The 18,693-nt window shown below is 42.5% G+C and overlaps 7 protein-coding genes across 7 annotated transcripts; 4 read left to right on the forward strand and 3 right to left on the reverse strand.

The window, feature by feature from the left end:
* Positions 1-294: 294 nt before the first annotated feature.
* Positions 295-2,337, forward strand: IL334_001680 (actin-like protein ARP6; the record flags this gene model as incomplete). The annotated part of the gene is made up of 10 exons (XM_062933435.1): positions 295-377; positions 440-554; positions 619-687; positions 752-875; positions 949-1,093; positions 1,154-1,309; positions 1,369-1,625; positions 1,695-1,830; positions 1,883-1,945; positions 2,013-2,337. 10 exons carry the CDS (start codon positions 295-297, stop codon positions 2,335-2,337), a joined length of 1,473 nt encoding a protein of 490 aa, XP_062789486.1.
* Positions 2,338-2,782: 445 nt separating this feature from the next.
* On the forward strand, positions 2,783-4,392 carry IL334_001681 (uncharacterized protein; the record flags this gene model as incomplete). Its single annotated transcript, XM_062933436.1, has 10 exons — positions 2,783-2,974; positions 3,040-3,100; positions 3,163-3,214; positions 3,288-3,342; positions 3,418-3,505; positions 3,594-3,747; positions 3,842-4,093; positions 4,175-4,188; positions 4,256-4,326; positions 4,384-4,392. The coding sequence occupies 10 exons, from the start codon at positions 2,783-2,785 to the stop codon at positions 4,390-4,392; spliced, it is 948 nt and encodes a 315-aa protein (XP_062789487.1).
* Positions 4,393-4,704: 312 nt separating this feature from the next.
* Positions 4,705-5,813, reverse strand: IL334_001682 (uncharacterized protein; the record flags this gene model as incomplete). The annotated part of the gene is made up of 2 exons (XM_062933437.1): positions 4,705-5,244; positions 5,313-5,813. 2 exons carry the CDS (start codon positions 5,811-5,813, stop codon positions 4,705-4,707), a joined length of 1,041 nt encoding a protein of 346 aa, XP_062789488.1.
* Positions 5,814-6,315: 502 nt separating this feature from the next.
* IL334_001683 (uncharacterized protein) lies at positions 6,316-11,901 on the forward strand (the record flags this gene model as incomplete). Its single annotated transcript, XM_062933438.1, has 25 exons — positions 6,316-6,426; positions 6,589-6,695; positions 6,763-6,853; positions 6,950-7,236; positions 7,402-7,528; positions 7,580-7,660; positions 7,722-8,094; positions 8,152-8,300; positions 8,347-8,411; positions 8,467-8,562; positions 8,628-8,838; positions 8,896-8,965; positions 9,018-9,154; positions 9,208-9,539; positions 9,596-9,713; positions 9,780-9,947; positions 10,005-10,207; positions 10,261-10,387; positions 10,447-10,581; positions 10,663-10,714; positions 10,776-10,923; positions 11,008-11,119; positions 11,178-11,408; positions 11,508-11,741; positions 11,791-11,901. The coding sequence occupies 25 exons, from the start codon at positions 6,316-6,318 to the stop codon at positions 11,899-11,901; spliced, it is 3,876 nt and encodes a 1,291-aa protein (XP_062789489.1).
* A 341-nt stretch (positions 11,902-12,242) lies between these two features.
* On the reverse strand, positions 12,243-13,848 carry IL334_001684 (uncharacterized protein; the record flags this gene model as incomplete). The annotated part of the gene is made up of 6 exons (XM_062933439.1): positions 12,243-12,438; positions 12,602-12,935; positions 13,082-13,119; positions 13,189-13,221; positions 13,350-13,426; positions 13,681-13,848. The coding sequence occupies 6 exons, from the start codon at positions 13,846-13,848 to the stop codon at positions 12,243-12,245; spliced, it is 846 nt and encodes a 281-aa protein (XP_062789490.1).
* Positions 13,849-14,363: 515 nt separating this feature from the next.
* Positions 14,364-17,301, reverse strand: IL334_001685 (uncharacterized protein; the record flags this gene model as incomplete). Its single annotated transcript, XM_062933440.1, has 6 exons — positions 14,364-14,549; positions 14,625-15,605; positions 15,666-15,805; positions 16,148-16,772; positions 16,847-17,028; positions 17,142-17,301. The coding sequence occupies 6 exons, from the start codon at positions 17,299-17,301 to the stop codon at positions 14,364-14,366; spliced, it is 2,274 nt and encodes a 757-aa protein (XP_062789491.1).
* Positions 17,302-17,649: 348 nt separating this feature from the next.
* Positions 17,650-18,402, forward strand: IL334_001686 (uncharacterized protein; the record flags this gene model as incomplete). Its single annotated transcript, XM_062933441.1, has 3 exons — positions 17,650-17,746; positions 17,856-17,929; positions 18,010-18,402. The coding sequence occupies 3 exons, from the start codon at positions 17,650-17,652 to the stop codon at positions 18,400-18,402; spliced, it is 564 nt and encodes a 187-aa protein (XP_062789492.1).
* Positions 18,403-18,693: the final 291 nt, after the last annotated feature.

The following is an 18,693-nucleotide window of genomic DNA, read 5'->3' on the forward strand; positions in this document are numbered from 1 at the left end:
TTGATGCCTTTTGATACTATACTATTTGTACTAATCGTTGTCTCGATACCTTGTATTTGTGTTTGTCAGATTATTGTAGATGTCAAATACCTCGTTCATGCACCGTGTGCCCCCTTCTCCCTTCTCTCCTATTTCGCAAGAGTGGAGATCACCGCTTTCCCCCATACAATATCCGACGGAATCGCAAGATGCGGGATGTTGTTGATGTTGTCAAAATGAAAAACTGTCCACTTCGTTCACTCGACATAGATAAGCGACGAAACATGCCACCAAAGATATAGCAAGAAAGAAATCATGACCGCACTTCCTATAGTAATTCTGGACAATGGGGCATATGATATCAAAGCTGGTATAAGCGGAATAGATTGGGAGCCGAGGTAAGCTAAATCACCTAGAGTGACCCTTGTCCCGGAACTCGATAAGCTGACTTCGTCAATAGGATATTCCCCAATTCGATAGTCAGGTCACGAACAGAGAAGAAGGTCTATGTGAGCGATGAGATTGACAATTGTCGTGACACGTCAGGTGTAGTTTACCGTAGACCGTTTGAACGTGTAAGCTACACTATCTTGATCTCCTCAAGATAAATGTCGGAATCTAACGAATAACGGAATATAGGGCATGTTAGTGAATTGGGATGCGGAGAAGATTGTTTGGGATAAATTATTCTCACCTTCTGGCCTGAATGTAAGTCCAGCTGATCCATCCACAAATCATGAGATGATATAGCTGACGAACGGCGAAAAATCAGGTCAATACTGCCGAGTCAAGTTTACTAGTTACCGAACCATATTTCAATTTACCAAATATAGCGGAAACTTATGATCAAATGGTATTTGAGGAATGGGAATTTCAAAGTTATTTCAGATGTACACGTACGTCCAGCTTCAGTTCTCGACATCGATCAAACAAAGCAATGAACAGAGAAGCTGATAAAGCAAATAATAGCTGCTGCTTTGATACCTTATGGTGGTCTATTCGAAAACGATTCTGGTATACCGCCGGAATGTATGATTATCGTCGATGTCGGTTACTCCTATACTCATGTGATACCGTTGAGAGATGGTCAAATAATATGGGAACATGTCAAACGGTATGTCTTATGTTGATCAAATTGTGGTCATGGGACGAAACTGATGAATCTCTAATGCAGAATTGATGTGGGAGGTAAATTGTTGACGAATCATCTGAAACATCTCATATCGTTCAGACAATGGAATATGATTGATCAGACTCATATAGTCAACGATGTAAGAGAAGCCTGTGGATATGTTAGTATGGACTGGAAGAGGGATTTGGAAGTATGCAAGTGAGTATTATCGGTATACATTCACAGAACGAACCGCTAAATCAACTATCTCATGATAGACAAAACCCAAAGAAAAATCCTATAGTACAAGAATACGTCTTACCTGATTTCTCAGCTCGTTCAATTGCGCGTACAGGATATATACGCTCAGGACCAAATGCCACCCCTCTGGAGGATGACGTTGTGGAAGAAAAGGTAAATGGACATGGACATGGGAAGAAAAAACATCAAGACGACGAAGAAGAAGAACAGGTTTTATGGATGGGTAACGAAAGATTTGCTGGGCCAGAACTACTTTTTAATCCTTCCGATATCGGTGAGTATATCCCCCAACCTCTACATGAACCTCAACACAGGAATCCTGATCTGATCTCAAATGAAATAGGATTGAACCAATCTGGATTACCCGAAACGATATTACATGTGATATCTATGATGCCCGAAGAATTGAGGGGCATGTATTGGGCTCATATTGGTATTTTTGGTGGATTGGGGAATATAGAAGCTTTAGGAGAAAGACTGTAAGTCACCGACGTACAACAAAGAGATAGCTCAGCTGACATATAAACACAGAGAGCGGGATCTACAAGCTCTGTGCCCTGTGGATTATGAAATTGGTATATATGAGGCATTCGAGTGAGTTCCACTTCCTCGCTATCTGCTCTTCCTCCCTTTTACATGGCTGCTGACCTATTCATCACAGTCCCGCATCACCACCATATGTCGCAGCGACATCTTTGACCACATCAGAGATATATCTATCTACGTATCCAGTGACAAGAGCGGAATATCAAGAACACGGTTCGTCTATCTGTCGTCGCAGATTCGGTGGTCCAGCGTATAGTGTAAACCCACCTGGATTTACGAGTGGTGAAATGGGAGGAGAGATCGACGAAGATGAAAGAGAACGAAGGTATGCTATGGGATTAGAGAGTAAGAAAGGCAAAGGGAAGAAAAGGAAAGAAGAAGAAGAGGTCATCAGTGGTAATTGGGGTGGAAGGCGTAGGAGACAAGGTGGTTTGTTGTAAAAATTTTGCATATGCATTAAGATCGTGCTTGATCGCCATGTTGCAGTCATCCGTTTAGTAGGTTCAGAATGTTGAGATTGACGTGGTTATGAACGAGCGATTCACAATTGTTGGCTACTTTTGCCTCGTTACCTATTGCGGATTTTCATTTAATCACCTATCTGACCCTGAAATGGAAGTTATGATGGAATATCAGGCTCACTTTACTCATTATGACGATCACGTATACCCCGCTTGCTTGCTTTACATTCAATCCCAGGTATAAAGTAAGGGTGCCAACGCGACAAACTTGACTCCTTGCTATTCATCGTTTTCTCTCTGCTTTCCTTTCAACAAGCATCTGTCAACCGCAGAACATTACTGTTATCATTAGTGAGTACAGCTCACCGGCGAATGACTTTCATGTCTGAACACAGCTGACCTCTCATTCCCGCAACAGCACATCATGTCGCAACGAATTCATCTTAACCCGAATGCCCAAAGACAACAACCCATGATGGGGATGCAAGGAGGTGGATATACACCTGATCCAATCTCAAGACCATCTCCAGCAAACGTAGGAGGAAGTGATGACTTCTTGGGAAAAGTTCAAGCTTATAGTAGTAAAATTGAGGATCTGATTGAAGCTTATACCCAGGTGAGTGGGTCCGTTAAACGAATCCTAATCAACAACGAAAGATGCTAATACGACGAATCTACTAGCCAATTAGACCTTATGTACCCGCCATGGCTCGATTCTTGATCGTTGTCACTTTCCTTGAAGGTACGTCCCGTTCGTTTCCAATCCTAGTAGCAATAGAGTACTAATTGTGGACTACCTGATAGACGCCATTCGAATCTTGACTCAATGGTCTGACCAACTTTGGTATCTCCAAAAGTGAGCTTTCCACAGCTGCTATTGACATAGATACGCAGGAGGAGAAAGCTGACAGATCCTACGCGACGTATAGACATCGAAAATTCCCATGGGGTCTATCTCACCTGTTCTTACTTATCAACGTCTTTGTGAGCATTCGCTTCCATTGAATTCACCACCCTTGCACGCAATGATGACTGACGGTCTTCCTCCATCATGTGTAGGCAATGTTGGCTGGATCAACAGGTGTAATCGCTAAACGGTACCCTGACTATTCGGTATTCTGTTTACTCGGTGTTGTAGTTGCACAAGGTAAGTTTTCGCGTCAGCCTTTCAGCAATACATAATCCCGTTAGCAATAACTTTTCAAGCTGATTGTGCACGCCGGGTGTGATTTTAGGTCTCGGCTATGGACTGCTCTTTGATCTTTCATTCTTCCTTCGGAATTTATCTGTAATCGGTGGTCTACTGATGGTCCTCTCTGATTCTTTACAAAATAAGAAGAAATTATTTGCTGGAATCCCTTCTTTAAGCGAAACTGACAGACGAAAGTAGTACGTTTGGACCTATCTTTTCTTGAAATTCCCAATTTAGAAAGTGATCACGGCAAGCTGATGTGCATCGGTTCTCCTCATTCCCTTCCTGCAGCTTCCAACTTGCTGGACGAATCCTACTCATTTTCCTTTTCATGGGATTCATTTTCCAAGGATCATGGTCATTCGCCAGAGTACTAGTTTCAGTCGTGGGATTAGGAGCTTGTGTCATGGTAGCTGTAGGATTCAAAGCTAAATGGAGTGCCACTTTCCTTGTCGTACTTTTGAGCGTTTTCAACGTATTCATCAATAATTGGTGGTCCGTACATTCAGCTCATCCTCAACGAGATTTCTTGAAATACGATTTGTGAGTTGGTCTCAGCTACCCATGACATGAACAAATAATGTATGCAGTTCGCACGCTGATTGAGAGTCTGATTTATTTTAGCTTCCAAACTCTTTGTAAGCTGTCGCTCCTCGAATAGGAAAGAGAGGTTAAGCTGATTTGGTGTATGCCTCGATCCAACAGCAATCGTCGGTGGTCTCCTCTTACTTGTTAACATCGGTCCAGGTGGATTCTCCGTTGATGAAAAGAAGAAGGTCAGTTACGTACAGTCTGTGTTCCATTCATTTAGCTGACTGAAGCTCGATATTTAGGTCTATTAAATTCGAAGAGTCAAAGATTGCGACGCTGTGGAATGAAAAGGGGATGTGAAGGATTTAACTGTGGAGAAGGGTAGAACCAAAGTAGTATGTGAACACATGCATGTCAATGACGTTTAATTCAAGACATAATATAACCCCCTAAGATCCAATCAATCAACACCGAATTTATGCATCCACATTCCATCATTCTGATGTTGTCATTGCAGAGTCAATGATAGCATGCACCAATTTATATATACAACTAAATACAAATGACAAATTGCAATTTACAAGAAAGACGTATGCGCCAGGCATAATGTTAAAGATACAAGTTCATTCAATGTCCATAGAATCGAATGCTTCCCAGTCCACTTCCATATTTATATCCATTTCCATCTCCATGCCTGTATCCGTATCCGTATTCGTATTCGTATTTTCCAAACCTTGATCTACCTGTTCTCCTGCGAGGTAAGATTGTTCGACGTGATCTGCGAATTCTATTTCTTCAGAGTCACGTTCAACTTGTTCTGCTAAAGTAGCTTCTTTTTCCCATTCTTCCTGTTCGTCATATTCATCAATTTCGTTACGATTATCTCTCCAGTTCATGGATGAAGGTGAGGACGTATGGTGATCCATTGCAGGTTGATGCTGATGGTCTTGATCGATTCGGCTTTGAAAGTGTTGATGAGTATCCCTATCCCGTAAACCTTCTAATCTACTCAATAACTCTTTTTCCTGTTTCGATAGATTATCTAATTCATCTTCCCAGAACTCAGGTAAAGTAGGATCAGATCCACCTGTTTCTAATTCATGTGAAACCATTGCTGCATGTTTTGATTTCTTCCTTTGTAATACAACCAAACGACGGAATATCTGAGGCAAATGCTAGATCAGCTTTTTGTGTGACATGTGACATTCAGGAATAAGAAGCACTCGCTCACCTCTTCATCATCTTCTTGGGCTTTTCGATCGAATTCTTCTTCTTCCTGTTGTTGATCAAAATTCAATCTCTTTTCCATCCCTCTTCGTTTATCCAATTCTTTATTCCTGTTGATCTTTCTTTTTTCTCTTTCTTCTACTCTTCTAGTAAATTTCTCCCTCCACATCAAGCCTTCCATAGGAGTCGTTCCTTCCGAGAACAAATCATTCCCTGTCGAGCTCGAGGAAGGAGGTAAACTCGTACTGGATCGTTTGGATGGTCTCGTATACCTAGTTTGACGTGAACTTGGACTCGAAGAATTAGGTGACGACGTGGACGATCTGTATGAAGGTAGTTGGAATGCTTGATATCCTCTCGTGATAGTGTGTGAGGATGAAAACGATGCCGAAGAAGATGGTGTGGGTGATGATAATGGTGATGAAGATGAGACGTGTGAATTTGGATTCAAAGGAGAAGATGATCTTGGTGTAGTCATCGTGTAAGGTGATAAAGCCAGTATCATCCTGAAGTTCCCTATGTGCGGTGATACGTGTTGAATTGTCCTGTTGTTATAACCTTCGGGAGGTGAGTTGTGGTATTTTCAAACTTGAGTAAACCATGGATCTGGCAATGAGGGTCTGAGAGATGACTCAACGAAGAAGACATTGAACGCAATTCGACATTATCTTATATAGCTACACTCATTCCGCAAGACCCCATTCTCGCTTTTACGACGAATCTGTGATACGCGTTTGAGTATGTCACGTGACTCTAACGGAGGCTACGGTGGGAAATCGGGGAAACATATATTACGTAATGAGGTGAAAAGGTTCATGTTCATGAAAAGTGAGACGCGTCGAGGGGGAAAAAGTATACGATGAATGATGTCAACCGCTGATCATACTTCTTCACTTCTTCACTTCCTCACTTCTCTGTCTCTCTCCCTTGTACACCTCATCAATCGCTCACCTCTGCTCACCGATCGATCTCTCGGTTCAAACAGGCTGTTGAGATAAAGAGCCACAATGGCTAGAGCGTCGCAAAGTCAGACGTTGGTGAAACTTGATTTCAAAGAAGCGATATTTTCCAAAGGCAGCAAGAGGGATGCGAGTGAAGTTGTGTTAAAACGTATCAAGGTAAGTATCCCTTTCCTTTCACTAATTCTGCGACGAGCTGTTAGGAAACCGAATACTCGGCTGTCACCCAATCGACGTCTTTAGGAAGAGAAAGGGGAGTGTTCAACGGGTATATCACGAGCTGACCTTTCCACTTGTACCTTCCTTCCTTCGTTCGAATAGATATTACGACAAAAACTCTCTGTGTTGGAACAAGATGCAGTCGATTTAAGATCTTTAGATCCCATAAGAAAACAATTGATCCATCAAGATATACTCATCCACAAAGAGTGAGCTAACAAATCTGGTATTTGGTTATCTGAACGAGTTTCTGCTGATAATGATTTATCTGTCTAGCCGCGGTGTCAAAGCTTACGCAGCATGTTGTATGGCCGACATGTTGAGGCTCTATGCACCTGATGCACCTTATTCTGAATCACAACTATCCGTACGTTCCTCGCATTTCCACAAAGTCAATATCTCTTAGTCAGCTAACTTGGAATTCTCTTCCTCCTTCGGCGGTATATGACATGGATATATATAGCTCATATTCGGTTTCTTTATCGCTCAAATTACCGACAATCTCAAAGTGACAACAGCGTCTACCCAACCCTTACAAGTCAATAGGAATAAATCAAACGGTGCGAAAGAACCTCCTCAACAATCACAAACTCAACAGAGTCAAAGAGTCACAGATGTCGCTTATTACACTGAATATTACCAATTGATAGAAAGTTTAGCTACTATCAAGAGTGTAGTATTGGTATGTGATGTACCGGATTCCGAAGTTTTGATGGAGAAGTTTTTCACCGGATTCATGGAGATCATAAGGTGAGTACGGCGGAAGATAGAGGAAGCAGGACAGCAACGCACAAAGCCAAAACCCCAGTAGAAAAGTATTCCTGGGATAAAGATGAAAAATTCCAGAGGACACAAAGAAAAGGAAGGAGAAGGGATTCTGAGGATACGGAAGCAGTGGGAGCTGACTCGTCCCAGACCCGATATGAACAAAACCCTCATTCGTTACCTTCGAGACATCCTTGTAGCCCTAATTGAAGAGTCATCGCAGTTACCTCAGAAAGTGATGGATTGCCTGATCAATCAGTTCGAGAGATTCTCGTCCGTGAGTAGCAGCCACTTCAGCGGTCGACGTATAAGCTGACTCCGAGATCAGTATCCCGAGACCCTTTCTTTCCAACTCACTGTCGATGTCTGCAATCAAGTGGCGGATAAGCTGAAAAGACCCATTTACGCTGTATGTCTTCATGTACTATAACAACAAGAGGGTTTACTGACTGCTACACCGTCGTTCATAGCACTTCTCTGATATTCAAGCAACTCATGGGCGCGATCCTACTCCGAACGATTTGAAAATCCTTTCTGAATCGCACGATCTGCTTCTTGCCATTTACAGAGTCTGTCCCGATCTTTTACTCAATGTTGTTCCCCTTCTCGAGGAGAACCTAAAAGTCGCCGATGAAGTGACGATACGTCAGTTGTCTGTCAAGACTCTGGGACAATTATTTTCTCAACATCCTGGAGCTGAGCATCCAGCTAGGAAATACCCTTCCGCCTGGAGCGCATGGTTAGGTCGAAGAGTTGATAAAGCGTTACCTGTTCGACTTGCTTGGGTTGAATCAACTAAAGACGTATTGGTGAATCACCCTGAAGTTAGGAAAGAGCTGCAAGGTCAGTCCAGTAGGACAATTACGACCTCGCGGTAGACTGACTTTTCTTATGCTACAGCCAACCTCATGGATCGAGCAGACGATTCCGATGAAAGGATAAGAGCGGCAATATGTAAAGTCATTGGTTCACTAGATTATGAAACAGCACTGCATCATGTCAGTTCAGATACTTTGCAAACTATTGGAGCAAGGATGGGCGACAAGAAGGTGAGCGTTCCCGACATTGTCTTAGAATCAATCTAACATTCCACAGTCATCTGTCCGACTGGAAGCTGTAGATGCTCTGGCGAAGCTTTGGAATTTGGCTTACTCGGAGATGTAAGTCTTGTCGTCCAATCAGAAACCGACTGTTCCTTCGCTGACAGTCGTTCAGCGAGTCTAATAACCCAGATGCCATCAAGCAATTTGCTTGGATCCCCGATACTATGCTTTCAACAACTAGTAGAGGCGGATCCAATCCCGAATTAAGGTGTGTTTCTCTTTTTTGCCTTTGTTTGTCCCCCTTGTCCCTCAAACTAACGAACTGTGTGTCAGGTCGCAACTCTTGTCCATGTTCAAATCTTCCATCATTCCTCTTCCAAAGGAAACAAACGATGAGCAAGCTTGGGTAGATCGACTACTACTCGTTACAAGCAGATTAAGCGAAATATCTCTGAAAGCTCTCAAGAAGATGACAGGTTTAACAGAGTACGCTCAGGGCATGTCACCATTCATGGCGCTCGTACAATCTTGCGAGGAGTACAACGTAAGTTCACTTGCAATATATCCCTTTCAGTGACAGCTGATGACCTTTTGCCGACAGGGGGGTGTCATCGCCGATGGAGGTCAAGATGCGAAAGCAAAATTGAATTTCATTATTGATGCTATGTCGCGTAAGCTATATAGAATAAGTTCTTTGGTATCACAGCTGACTTTGGTCCACAGGCATGTTCTTCGGAGACGCCGATAAGGCCAAGAGAGATCTTCATGCGTTCGCTGCTGCAAACGAGACGAGATTGTTCAAACTTTACAAGACCTGTGTAGACATTCATTCCAGTCTCCCTTCCATTGTTAAAGCTAAAGTATGCGTCTCATTTATGTACTAAAGCGATGCCAGGCTGATACTTGTTCACAGAATGAATTCTTGCGAAGGGTTCATCAAGGCCACGATGATCTTCTTGAAACACTTACTACGCTGGTTGACGTATCAGCTTGGAATGTCGTCAACCAATCATCCATCCCTGCACTTCTTCGCCGAATCTCTAAACCCGAATCTGAAGCTTCGGCCTCTGCTGCTGCCAAACTTCTGGGAATGATGGCCAAAGAAGGTGCACCTATGTTCAAGTCTCATACGGGACAACTGGTGGTCTCGATGATGGACAAGAAGAACGAGAAACTTGTAGAATTGTCCCTACAAGCGTTAGCTTCGGTTTGTAAGATATATCCGGACGTGGCTCCTGCTGAACAGTGAGCTCCTTTTCGTGCTGAAGAAGACTGTCATGCTAATCACTGGCTATCCTTAGTCGACCGGTTGAACGAGCGATTGCCATAGCTCTCGAAGGTACACCAAGACAAGCTAAATTCGCAGCTCGATTCCTTGCTAGATGCAAGGAGCCGGAGGCGTGTGACGATCTCATCAGAGTAAGCCATTTTGAATTGAACAGCGAAGTCTTCCGCAAGCTGACCACTGAAAACTCGACTTCATAGGACATCGTCAAAGGCTTCAAGAAACTCACCGGTACACGTATCCTTACCTATCTTCGTGCTTTGACAGAACTAGCTCTGGTCAAACCACAAGCCTTCGAAGCGCAAAGTGAAGACATCATGAAGTTTGTAATGAACGAAGTCATTCTGTCACCTTCTCCTTCGTCAGACGTGAGATATCTAATTTGCGTGAATTGACAGGCTGCTGACTCCTGCCGATTCCTACAGGTGGATGGCGGCGATGAATGGGTAGAAGAGGACACTCTCGAGACCCTTGATCGAGCCAAGATACTAGCGTTGAGGTTACTTACTCATCGATGTATTGGGTTTGCCCGGGAACCAGAAGCAGATCAGATATTGAAACCTATTCTAAAGCTTCTTTGTACGGTATTGCAGAATGATGGGATGATCAACGAGAGTACTGGAGAAGGGTAAGTGAACGTTGTACTGAATGAGTCTCGAGCTGACAATTCACATCCTTCAGTGGCTTCGCAAGGTGTCATCTTCGTCTCCGAGCGAGTATGTGTCAACTGAAATTAGCCAATGTCAAAGCATTCGACAGGGCTATAACAATACCGAATCAGTTCGAGATGATTGTCGGCACCATTCAGGTGAGTCGTGAATCTACTCTATTTCTCATGCCAAACTCATCTTGATGCGTTGCAATTAGGATCCCTGCTACATGGTTCGAAACCTGTTTCTTCGTAAATTAGGTCAAATATTACCCACTCAAAGGTTGTTACCGAGATGGAACATCGCTCCTATCATGGTAGCTATGGATCCAGAAGCAGAGAATGTTGCGGCTGTGAGTAGTCTTTCTCACGTGTCTACCTGGGTTGCTCGCATCAAGCAGGGCAGAAGCTGAAATATCACGCCGATTGATCAGGGTCGAGCCGTGATGGCCGCAATCATTGGAGCTTGTGCAAATTTCTCCCAATGTAAGTACACTATTTCCACAATTATTTGATGAAACGGACAGCGACTAACTTGTCTTCGCAGCCGAACGAATAGAAAGAATCGAAATGCCTTTAGCTAGACTACTACACTTATTAGCTCATCATCCTGACTTACATTGGAATGAACCCGAAGAAGGTGAAGAAGGAGAAGAAGGAATATCGGATCAGCAGAATCTGAAAGATATCGCCAAGTGCGTACTAGCATCTGACTGTGCAAGCGATCAGTATCAGGAATTGTTATTGAGCATGTGCTGATGACGAAACGCGTGAAATAGGTTTATCGAGCTTTACCTGGACTGCGTGGCCAATCGAGATAATATTGGATTATTGCACCATATCGCGCAACAATTGAAAGGAGTCAGAGATCGACATGGCGACAATAGCAGGGTGAATGATAATGTCTTTCTTGAAAATGGCCCATCACACAAGCTAACGATCAATATAGCCTTTATGGACCTTGGCAGAACTGACTGAACTCATCATTCGAAATCGAGCGACTAAACATGCATGGTCGATTCCTACTTATCCAGGTAAAATCAGATTCCCGAAAGATATTTTCCACCATGCAGATAATCCTGAAGATCGACAAAAAGTTCAAAGAACTCAATATTTGAGTGAAGAAGTCAGGGACTGGGCAAAAGGTTTAGGTAAAAGAAATACCGTCTCTCAACCTACCGTAAGTGCTATTGTTGAGCAGGATTCTTGCATAAGGTCACAAGGGCTGCGAACTGATTCGATGTATTTTCTTTTCTCTATTTGGATCATGTGTTTATAGAAAAGAGCGGAACCTCATACTTCTACGTCACCCGGCATCAAACGTAAATCTTCGACCAAGAAGAGAACTTCAAGGAAGAAGAGAAGGATTGAACAGAGCGATGACGAAAATGACAACGATAGCGATGATGACGAGGATGACGAAGATGAATCTGAGACTGTAGCTGAGAGCGTTGAAGACGATATCGAAGAAGGAGAAGCAGTCTTAGGTAGAGGAGGGAGAAGAGGTGCTAAAGTGAGTTTCTTCCATGCCGGTTTTAATTATACTGACAGATCTTTGGTAGACAAAAGCAAAGCGAGCTGTGGGCAAGAAGGGCAAGAAAGTGAGATCGAAGAAAGATGACGAAGATGAGGAAATGGGACAAGAATCTGATTTGACAGATTTAGATGATTAGTATTTCGATTTGGTGGGAGTGCATAAAGAGAGTTCTGTGAACTTTCTATGATTGATCTCGTATTTGCAGATTGAACAGAATTTATGGGATCATCTGTTAGTTGTATATGATATACTTTTCATTTTTCGGGTTTATATGATATGTCTTAAATATAAGATATGAATGGAATTTATGTCATAAGCTTGATTCTCCCATGCATGAATTTGATCTATAATTCGACTTTGCGTCCTCGTCCGTAGAGATTTTACGATCGTTCATCATCATCATCTCTAGTGATATGAACCCTTGTCCTACTGATATTTGACTTGTTAATTTCCTGTTTGATCTAGACACAGAGAACTCTACTTCCAAGTCTGACCGAAATAAGCTTCTAAAGCGTGTTTAGCGATATTGAAACCTAATAAACTCAAGAGGTAACCACCGAAAATAGGTAATAAAGGTGATAGAAGGATTTCTGATCTTGCTACGAATGGTAATGCCACATAACCTAGATATGTGACGTAGATGTACTGTACTTGAGCTATGAGGAATAGGGTGCTATTGGGATTAAGGGAATGTGGGTGTCAGTAAAATCGTATTTGTATTTGGAGGAGATGTGCATTGCAGAGACAGAAACGATGAAGTAGAGTGTGAATCTGCGTTCTACTCTATCTAGCCCGCACTCTAATATCCACCACCAAAAGAACAATGCTTGACTCACTTTCCGACCCATAGACAGACCCAATTATCTTTCGTGACAACAGCTATGATAGGTAATAAACCGATGTAAACAGTCAAGAAAAATGGGAAAAAAGAATTAACAGCTACATCAAAAGAATATGCGAATTCAACTTTATTATCTGATAATTGTAATGACGATGATGAAGAAGAAGAAGAAGAAGATGAGGTTATCAATAGTTTATTTGATATAGTATATAATATGAATGACGTTATCAATGAGAATAATAAAAAATCACGAAATATCATTATTGATATTGTGTATAAAGCTTTTAAAGGTTGGAAACGATATAATATTGACCAAGCTATTCCTGCGGCTGAAAACAAACCAAGAAAAGCAATTAGCATAGGGCACGATAATTGACTGCGAGAATGATAGGTGGTAATATTTATGATCCGTAATCAATCGTCCAATAGACCTTGTTCATAATACGAATTCTAACTCAAAAAAACGATTACTCACCTCCTATACATCCAGCTATGAGTAATAACATCGCCGGACTAACATTCACACCCAGCATCAGCCATACCCTCGTCAAACGCAGTTCAATACAACGAGTGATCACTCACTCATCTCTTGCCCACTGATTTTTCGTTTGTTTGCTAAGTGGCATTCCAAAACATCAGTTACATCTTTGGCCATATTGTGATGAGATATATGAGATTCAAAGACAGCTGTTCAAGAAAAAGGAAAAGGGAAGAAATCAAACGAAGAATTTCAATCTGCTCACTGATGGTATGTCTGTTTATATACCCTTCGTGGAGCTACCACGAGATATGTTAGTTGCCAAAAAGCAAGTTCGAAGTCCTGTCCATTTATCGAGGTCAGTCATGGGTACTATAATGCTTTTGCTATTTATGACGATATCCTAAGTTTCGCAGTCTGGTCTTCTTCCATCTCGTTGGGCTTGACCTATCCAAATCTCTCTCATTCCCATGTTCCATTTCATTGCTCTCCTATTCCAATCATGTCATCACAACCACTATCGCAACCACTACCGCTATCGCCCTCCTCCACTTTGAGCAGACGCTGAACGACCCCAAATGGATTAGACGACTCACCATACTCCTAAACTTTGTCAACCTTCTCAAAACCAGAGGTAAACCTCTATTCCTACTTTCACCCACACTGACACCCAGCGAAGCCCACTCCGACCCTCCTCCTCCTCCTCCTCCTCCGGAGTATGATCCCGAACTGGGTCCGGAAAGAGGTAAGATCGGATTAGACATTTTACTATCCCTATCTATATCTCGAAGTTTTGTTCGTATAGACGAAAGACCAAGTGGACGTAATCGAATTGAAGAAGACACTTTGTTACCCTTTTCTACTTTGTTTTTGTCCTTGCAAATTGTTATGTTATCTCTGGACTTGGCAGTACTTATTTGATGTGTTTAGCAGGATGTTTACTCTTTGAATTGTCTTAGTTTACGAGAGATTTCGGCTTGGTTACAACTTCGTTCGAACGCGTTCTCACCTGTACTGGATATTTGATTCCGTCATTTCAGACTACATGATTCACCCAGCAACAATGTAAATTCACAGGATACAGTCACAGCGTCGAAGCAGTATAAGTTCAATGTCTTGCATTTATAACTACTTTTACTGGATTCTGCCAATTTCCTTCTATCGATTCTCATCCTGCCTCAAGCTAAACACGGTCGTCCTCCATTTGCATATACCACGTTTTCAGTTTGCCTTCACCAGCCAATTCCATCTTCAATGGCAGTGTGCCATCATTCATTCTTTACCTCCTCGTATCCCTACCGCCTTCATACCTCCCTTCTCTTTCTTTATCAATTGACATCCTCTCCGCCAAAGGTCTAGCGGGTAATCCTTGACTTGGCCCAGGTCCAGAATCCCTTTCTCTCCTAAATGGAGGTGGAGGTGATCTCCTATCTCTTTCTCTATCAATAGCTTCTTTGGCCAAAGCCTATACGGCCAAGAAAAACAAACATTATCAGCCAAAGTTTCATCAATCCAAAACATACGATCGCAAGTCACTCACAGACATAGGTTCAGCAGATAATTCATTTCCTCTGTTTCGTGATGTATTTGGATTTGGACCTCTTTCTGAAACACCGATCCTACTTGCCAGACCCCTATCCCTCTCGCGAGATGATTCTTGGTGATATGATCTATATTCACCTTCTCCTCTTTGGGGAGCATCAACTTTCGGTCCTAATCTAGAACCGAACGAAGGAGGTGATCTACGATCAGAGGATGGGGGACCAAGTGGAGGAGAAGGAGGTCTTGAAGATCTATTATCATATCCACGAGTGCTGGTTCTACCCTCATATCCACCTCTACTTGAATATCCACCTCTCGAAGTTCGATTCTCGTACCCACCTCGACTTGAACGATTGTCATAACCACCTCGAGTAGAAGATCGGTCATATGATCCTTCTCGATCATATTTGGAAGTCACGGGAGGTTCAGCTGGATCATCGAATGATCGAGATGTGGGAGTTTGAGATTTATACCCCGGTCCGTAAAATTTCTCTCTTGACGAAAGTGGTCTTCTGGGTTGGGCATAATATCCATCTTTGCCACCCGATGATGGATAGTTGGATGGTGGGGCAGATCTATTGTCATATGGAGCTTGTCCTTCCCTTCTTGGTCCTCGGGAAGGATATGAACTCCTTTCGTCACCTTGTTCAGCCCTGCGAGCCTTTTCTTTCTCTTCCCGATCCAGCCTAGCTTCTTCCTCTTCGAGAAATTTGAGTTTCTCTTGAGCTTTTCGAGCTTCTTCCCTGATCGTAGCACGAGCGATTTCCGCTTGATCAACATCTGCAGGAGGAGGTCGGAAGGGCTTCGCGGTACTTTCCTGTTTAGATGGTCTAGCGTATTCCTCATCACCTCTTCCGCCTCGTAGCTCCTTTGTATACCTAGCAGATGGTGGGTCGTAAGGCGCGGAAGGACCTCGGGAAGGGGGAGGTGATCTTGGTGGATATGAAGGTGGACCACGAGATTGAGGAGGACCGCGAGTCTGACCATTTTCATCATTAGTGTCCTATACTAAAATTGTTGAGTATTTACCATTGCTTACATCGTTATAGGGCGCTTTGTAATACGGCTTATAAGTTCTTGATTGATCATCTTCTAGAGGTCGAGATGAAGGGTATTTCGATCGTCGATCATCTGGGGGATAAGATCCACGTGGAGGGTAAGGAGGTGGACTTTGTTGTCCTAATTACGTCGAAAAGATAAATCGAATTGAGATGTAAGCTGACTTTCTAACTTGATTCTCCTGACTACATTCTGACACCTTCCGAGAGACAGCCGGGGTGACAGCGTAAATATTGAGACGATCACTTCCAGAATCAAAAGGCACCTAATCCTCTGTGGACGTAGAAATCTCATCTTGATGTTCATGAGAATGACATGTCTAAAAGTTCACGGAGAGATAATCTTGTAGTCATGCTTACCCTGCCACCCCGACAGTGAACATCCATCTCAAGGAATTTTCAAGTATAGATTGACCCAAACCCAACTCGATTCCATTTAGAGATGTGGAAGAATGAAACGTACGTCTAAAATCATTTCCACCATATCTCTTCTCTTCGTCACCTTTGAACCTTTTATATTCTCTTTCGTATCCACCTTGGTTAGTAGAAGGAGGAATTTCTCTTTGTCTTCTTTTTTCTTGATATTCAGGATCAGGTGAACCTCTTTGATTTTTATACTTGTCATATCTACTTTGTTGAGCTTCATGATAGTCTGAATCTCGTTTTAATCCTGATGCAGGACCTGAAGGTGGTGGACCTCTTCTTGACGAATATGCTGTTTCGATAGGTTTGATATCAGTCAATTGCTTTGTATCAGCTGCTGGACCTTTAGGAGGTATTTTCTCTAAGCCGGCGGTAGCGGCAGGAGTAGCAGCGATAGAATTAGAAGAACGATTTTTATCACCTGATTTGTCATTCTTGTCACCAGTGAGATCATTCTTGGGATCGGTGGTAGAGGTAGACGAAGATACAGCTAGAGGAGGTGATTTTGGTATATCCTGATTGAGCTCAATTGGAGCAGTGGGTCTATCCCATACAGTAGTATTTGATTCTTTGTGGAAAAAGAAATGTCTACCGTGTGATTTTGACATTATAGCTGTCCAACCTGGTGGAAGGGGAGTCTCGTCTGAAGGTTGATCCAATTTGATCTATAGAAGGGGAATTTAAACCAAAAATAGAATGAAAGGGAAACATGTCAGATTCATTTTTTTACCTTCCTTACCCCTTTTAGCGTTGGATGACTTGCCTGTTGGCTCTCTGGCGCATTTTGGTGTAGATTATCAGATGCATCTTCGTTTCTTGCTCCGCCGCTTTCTCCTTGATCGTTACCTCGTCTAGGACCAGTGGGCAAAGGTTTACTGTCTGCTTGCTGATTAGGTGAAGAGTCATTTGGTGCGACATCAACTACGTGTTTTGATATGCGGAAAGTCAGTCCGTCTAATCGTCTTCCAGGTGCCGACGATTGTGCCTATTGGCGGCAATCAAATCGGTATGATTAATTAGAGCTTTAGACTCACGCTCAGCATCAACGTCCACCCCATCCAATGAAATCCCATCATCATCTCTTCCATCTTGGCCATTCCCATCGCCATTCCCATTACTCTCTGTAGGATGCTGTCCTCTCCAGTCTAACCCTACAGACTCATCAAGATCCCAGTCTACTTCGTCGTCTGCCATGTTTCGTGGATTGTTCGAAGCGTAGAGTGATGTAGATATCGTTGATCGAAAATCGTAAACAGGGAAGAGGTAAGAAAGACAGAAAACAAAAGGATGAAAAGGGATGACAAGGTCTTGGAGACTGTTCCTTCTTAAATGAGGTACTCAAGTAAAGAAAACTTCAGCATGGCACTTGTGGAGGATGAGATTATTTTGAAAAGACAGATCATATCCGATAAATGAATTATGATTCTATATCAAGACCAGTTCAGGAAGTGTGAGAAGAACAGAGATAACACTGCTCGTGGATACTTTACACTTGAGGAACTTAGAGACAGATCCTTACGCCAACTGGTCGAAAACACAAAAATGCCCAAAACAATCCCGTCATTCTTATTACCTTTCCTCGAAAGAAACCCTCTTCAAGCAGGACCACTCCTAACGACAACATATGATCTCACATTATGTGAGTACCATTCATCATCAGTTCCCGAAAACACAAAACACACCATCATTGTCATGTGTATACAATGGAGACTGAAGCTGACTTAGGTAATTTGTTACTGTTTTATCAGCTGTAGGATGGATCGATACTCGATTACTGGAAATTGGAGGATGGGTAGTTCTCATAGGACATAAAAATGAATCGGTACGTTTAGTGGCCCACATCTCTTCTAGAAGCAAGCTATCAAGAGAATATGATCTGATGAGAAATCTGAAATCATGCAGGATCCATTACGTGCTGTACTACCTATTCCGATACACACAACATCTCTTAAACCGTCCTCACTGAAAACAATTTTCAATCAACTATCTTCCTTATCTCTTGAGAATCTTCCACAACCATTCGAACCGCTGGCTCCTTCCCTCGATGATCTGAGAGATGAAATAACCAAATCTACTCTAACCAAAGAAGAAGGTTCGCAAGAGGTATCAAATGTAGACACGGAGACACCTACCAGTCAAGCGGAAAAAGGCGAACGAGAAGGAGAAATACAGGAAGACCAAGTTAAATTAGATAAAGAAACTATTTATACTTCAATAGTAACTCCTGATTCTACGGTTGTCTACTACAAAATATCAAAAGGGATAAAGAAACCTGCTGATATACCCGACGAGTAAAGTCTGTGCATCTTGTGTCACACGAGAGAAAACAGACGTGTCGTAGTGGCTCATTTGTGAGAAAAAAGAGTGAAGAGATGATATGACTCATCAGGACTACATGATTTGTACGATGTACTGTATATATGTTGTAACAATAAAAAATGCATTTTCTTTGGGATATCAAAGCCCCGTTTGTATTTTCATTTTTCTACAATCAAATCCTCTATATGTGAATGCTATTTACCTTCCTCGTGCGTATTCTTCACACATGTCTGTCATTTTCCTTTTATGAGGTAGATAGGTCGGTGG

Source organism: Kwoniella shivajii, chromosome 2 (assembly GCF_035658355.1).
Source record: "Kwoniella shivajii chromosome 2, complete sequence".
NCBI lineage: Eukaryota > Fungi > Basidiomycota > Tremellomycetes > Tremellales > Cryptococcaceae > Kwoniella > Kwoniella shivajii.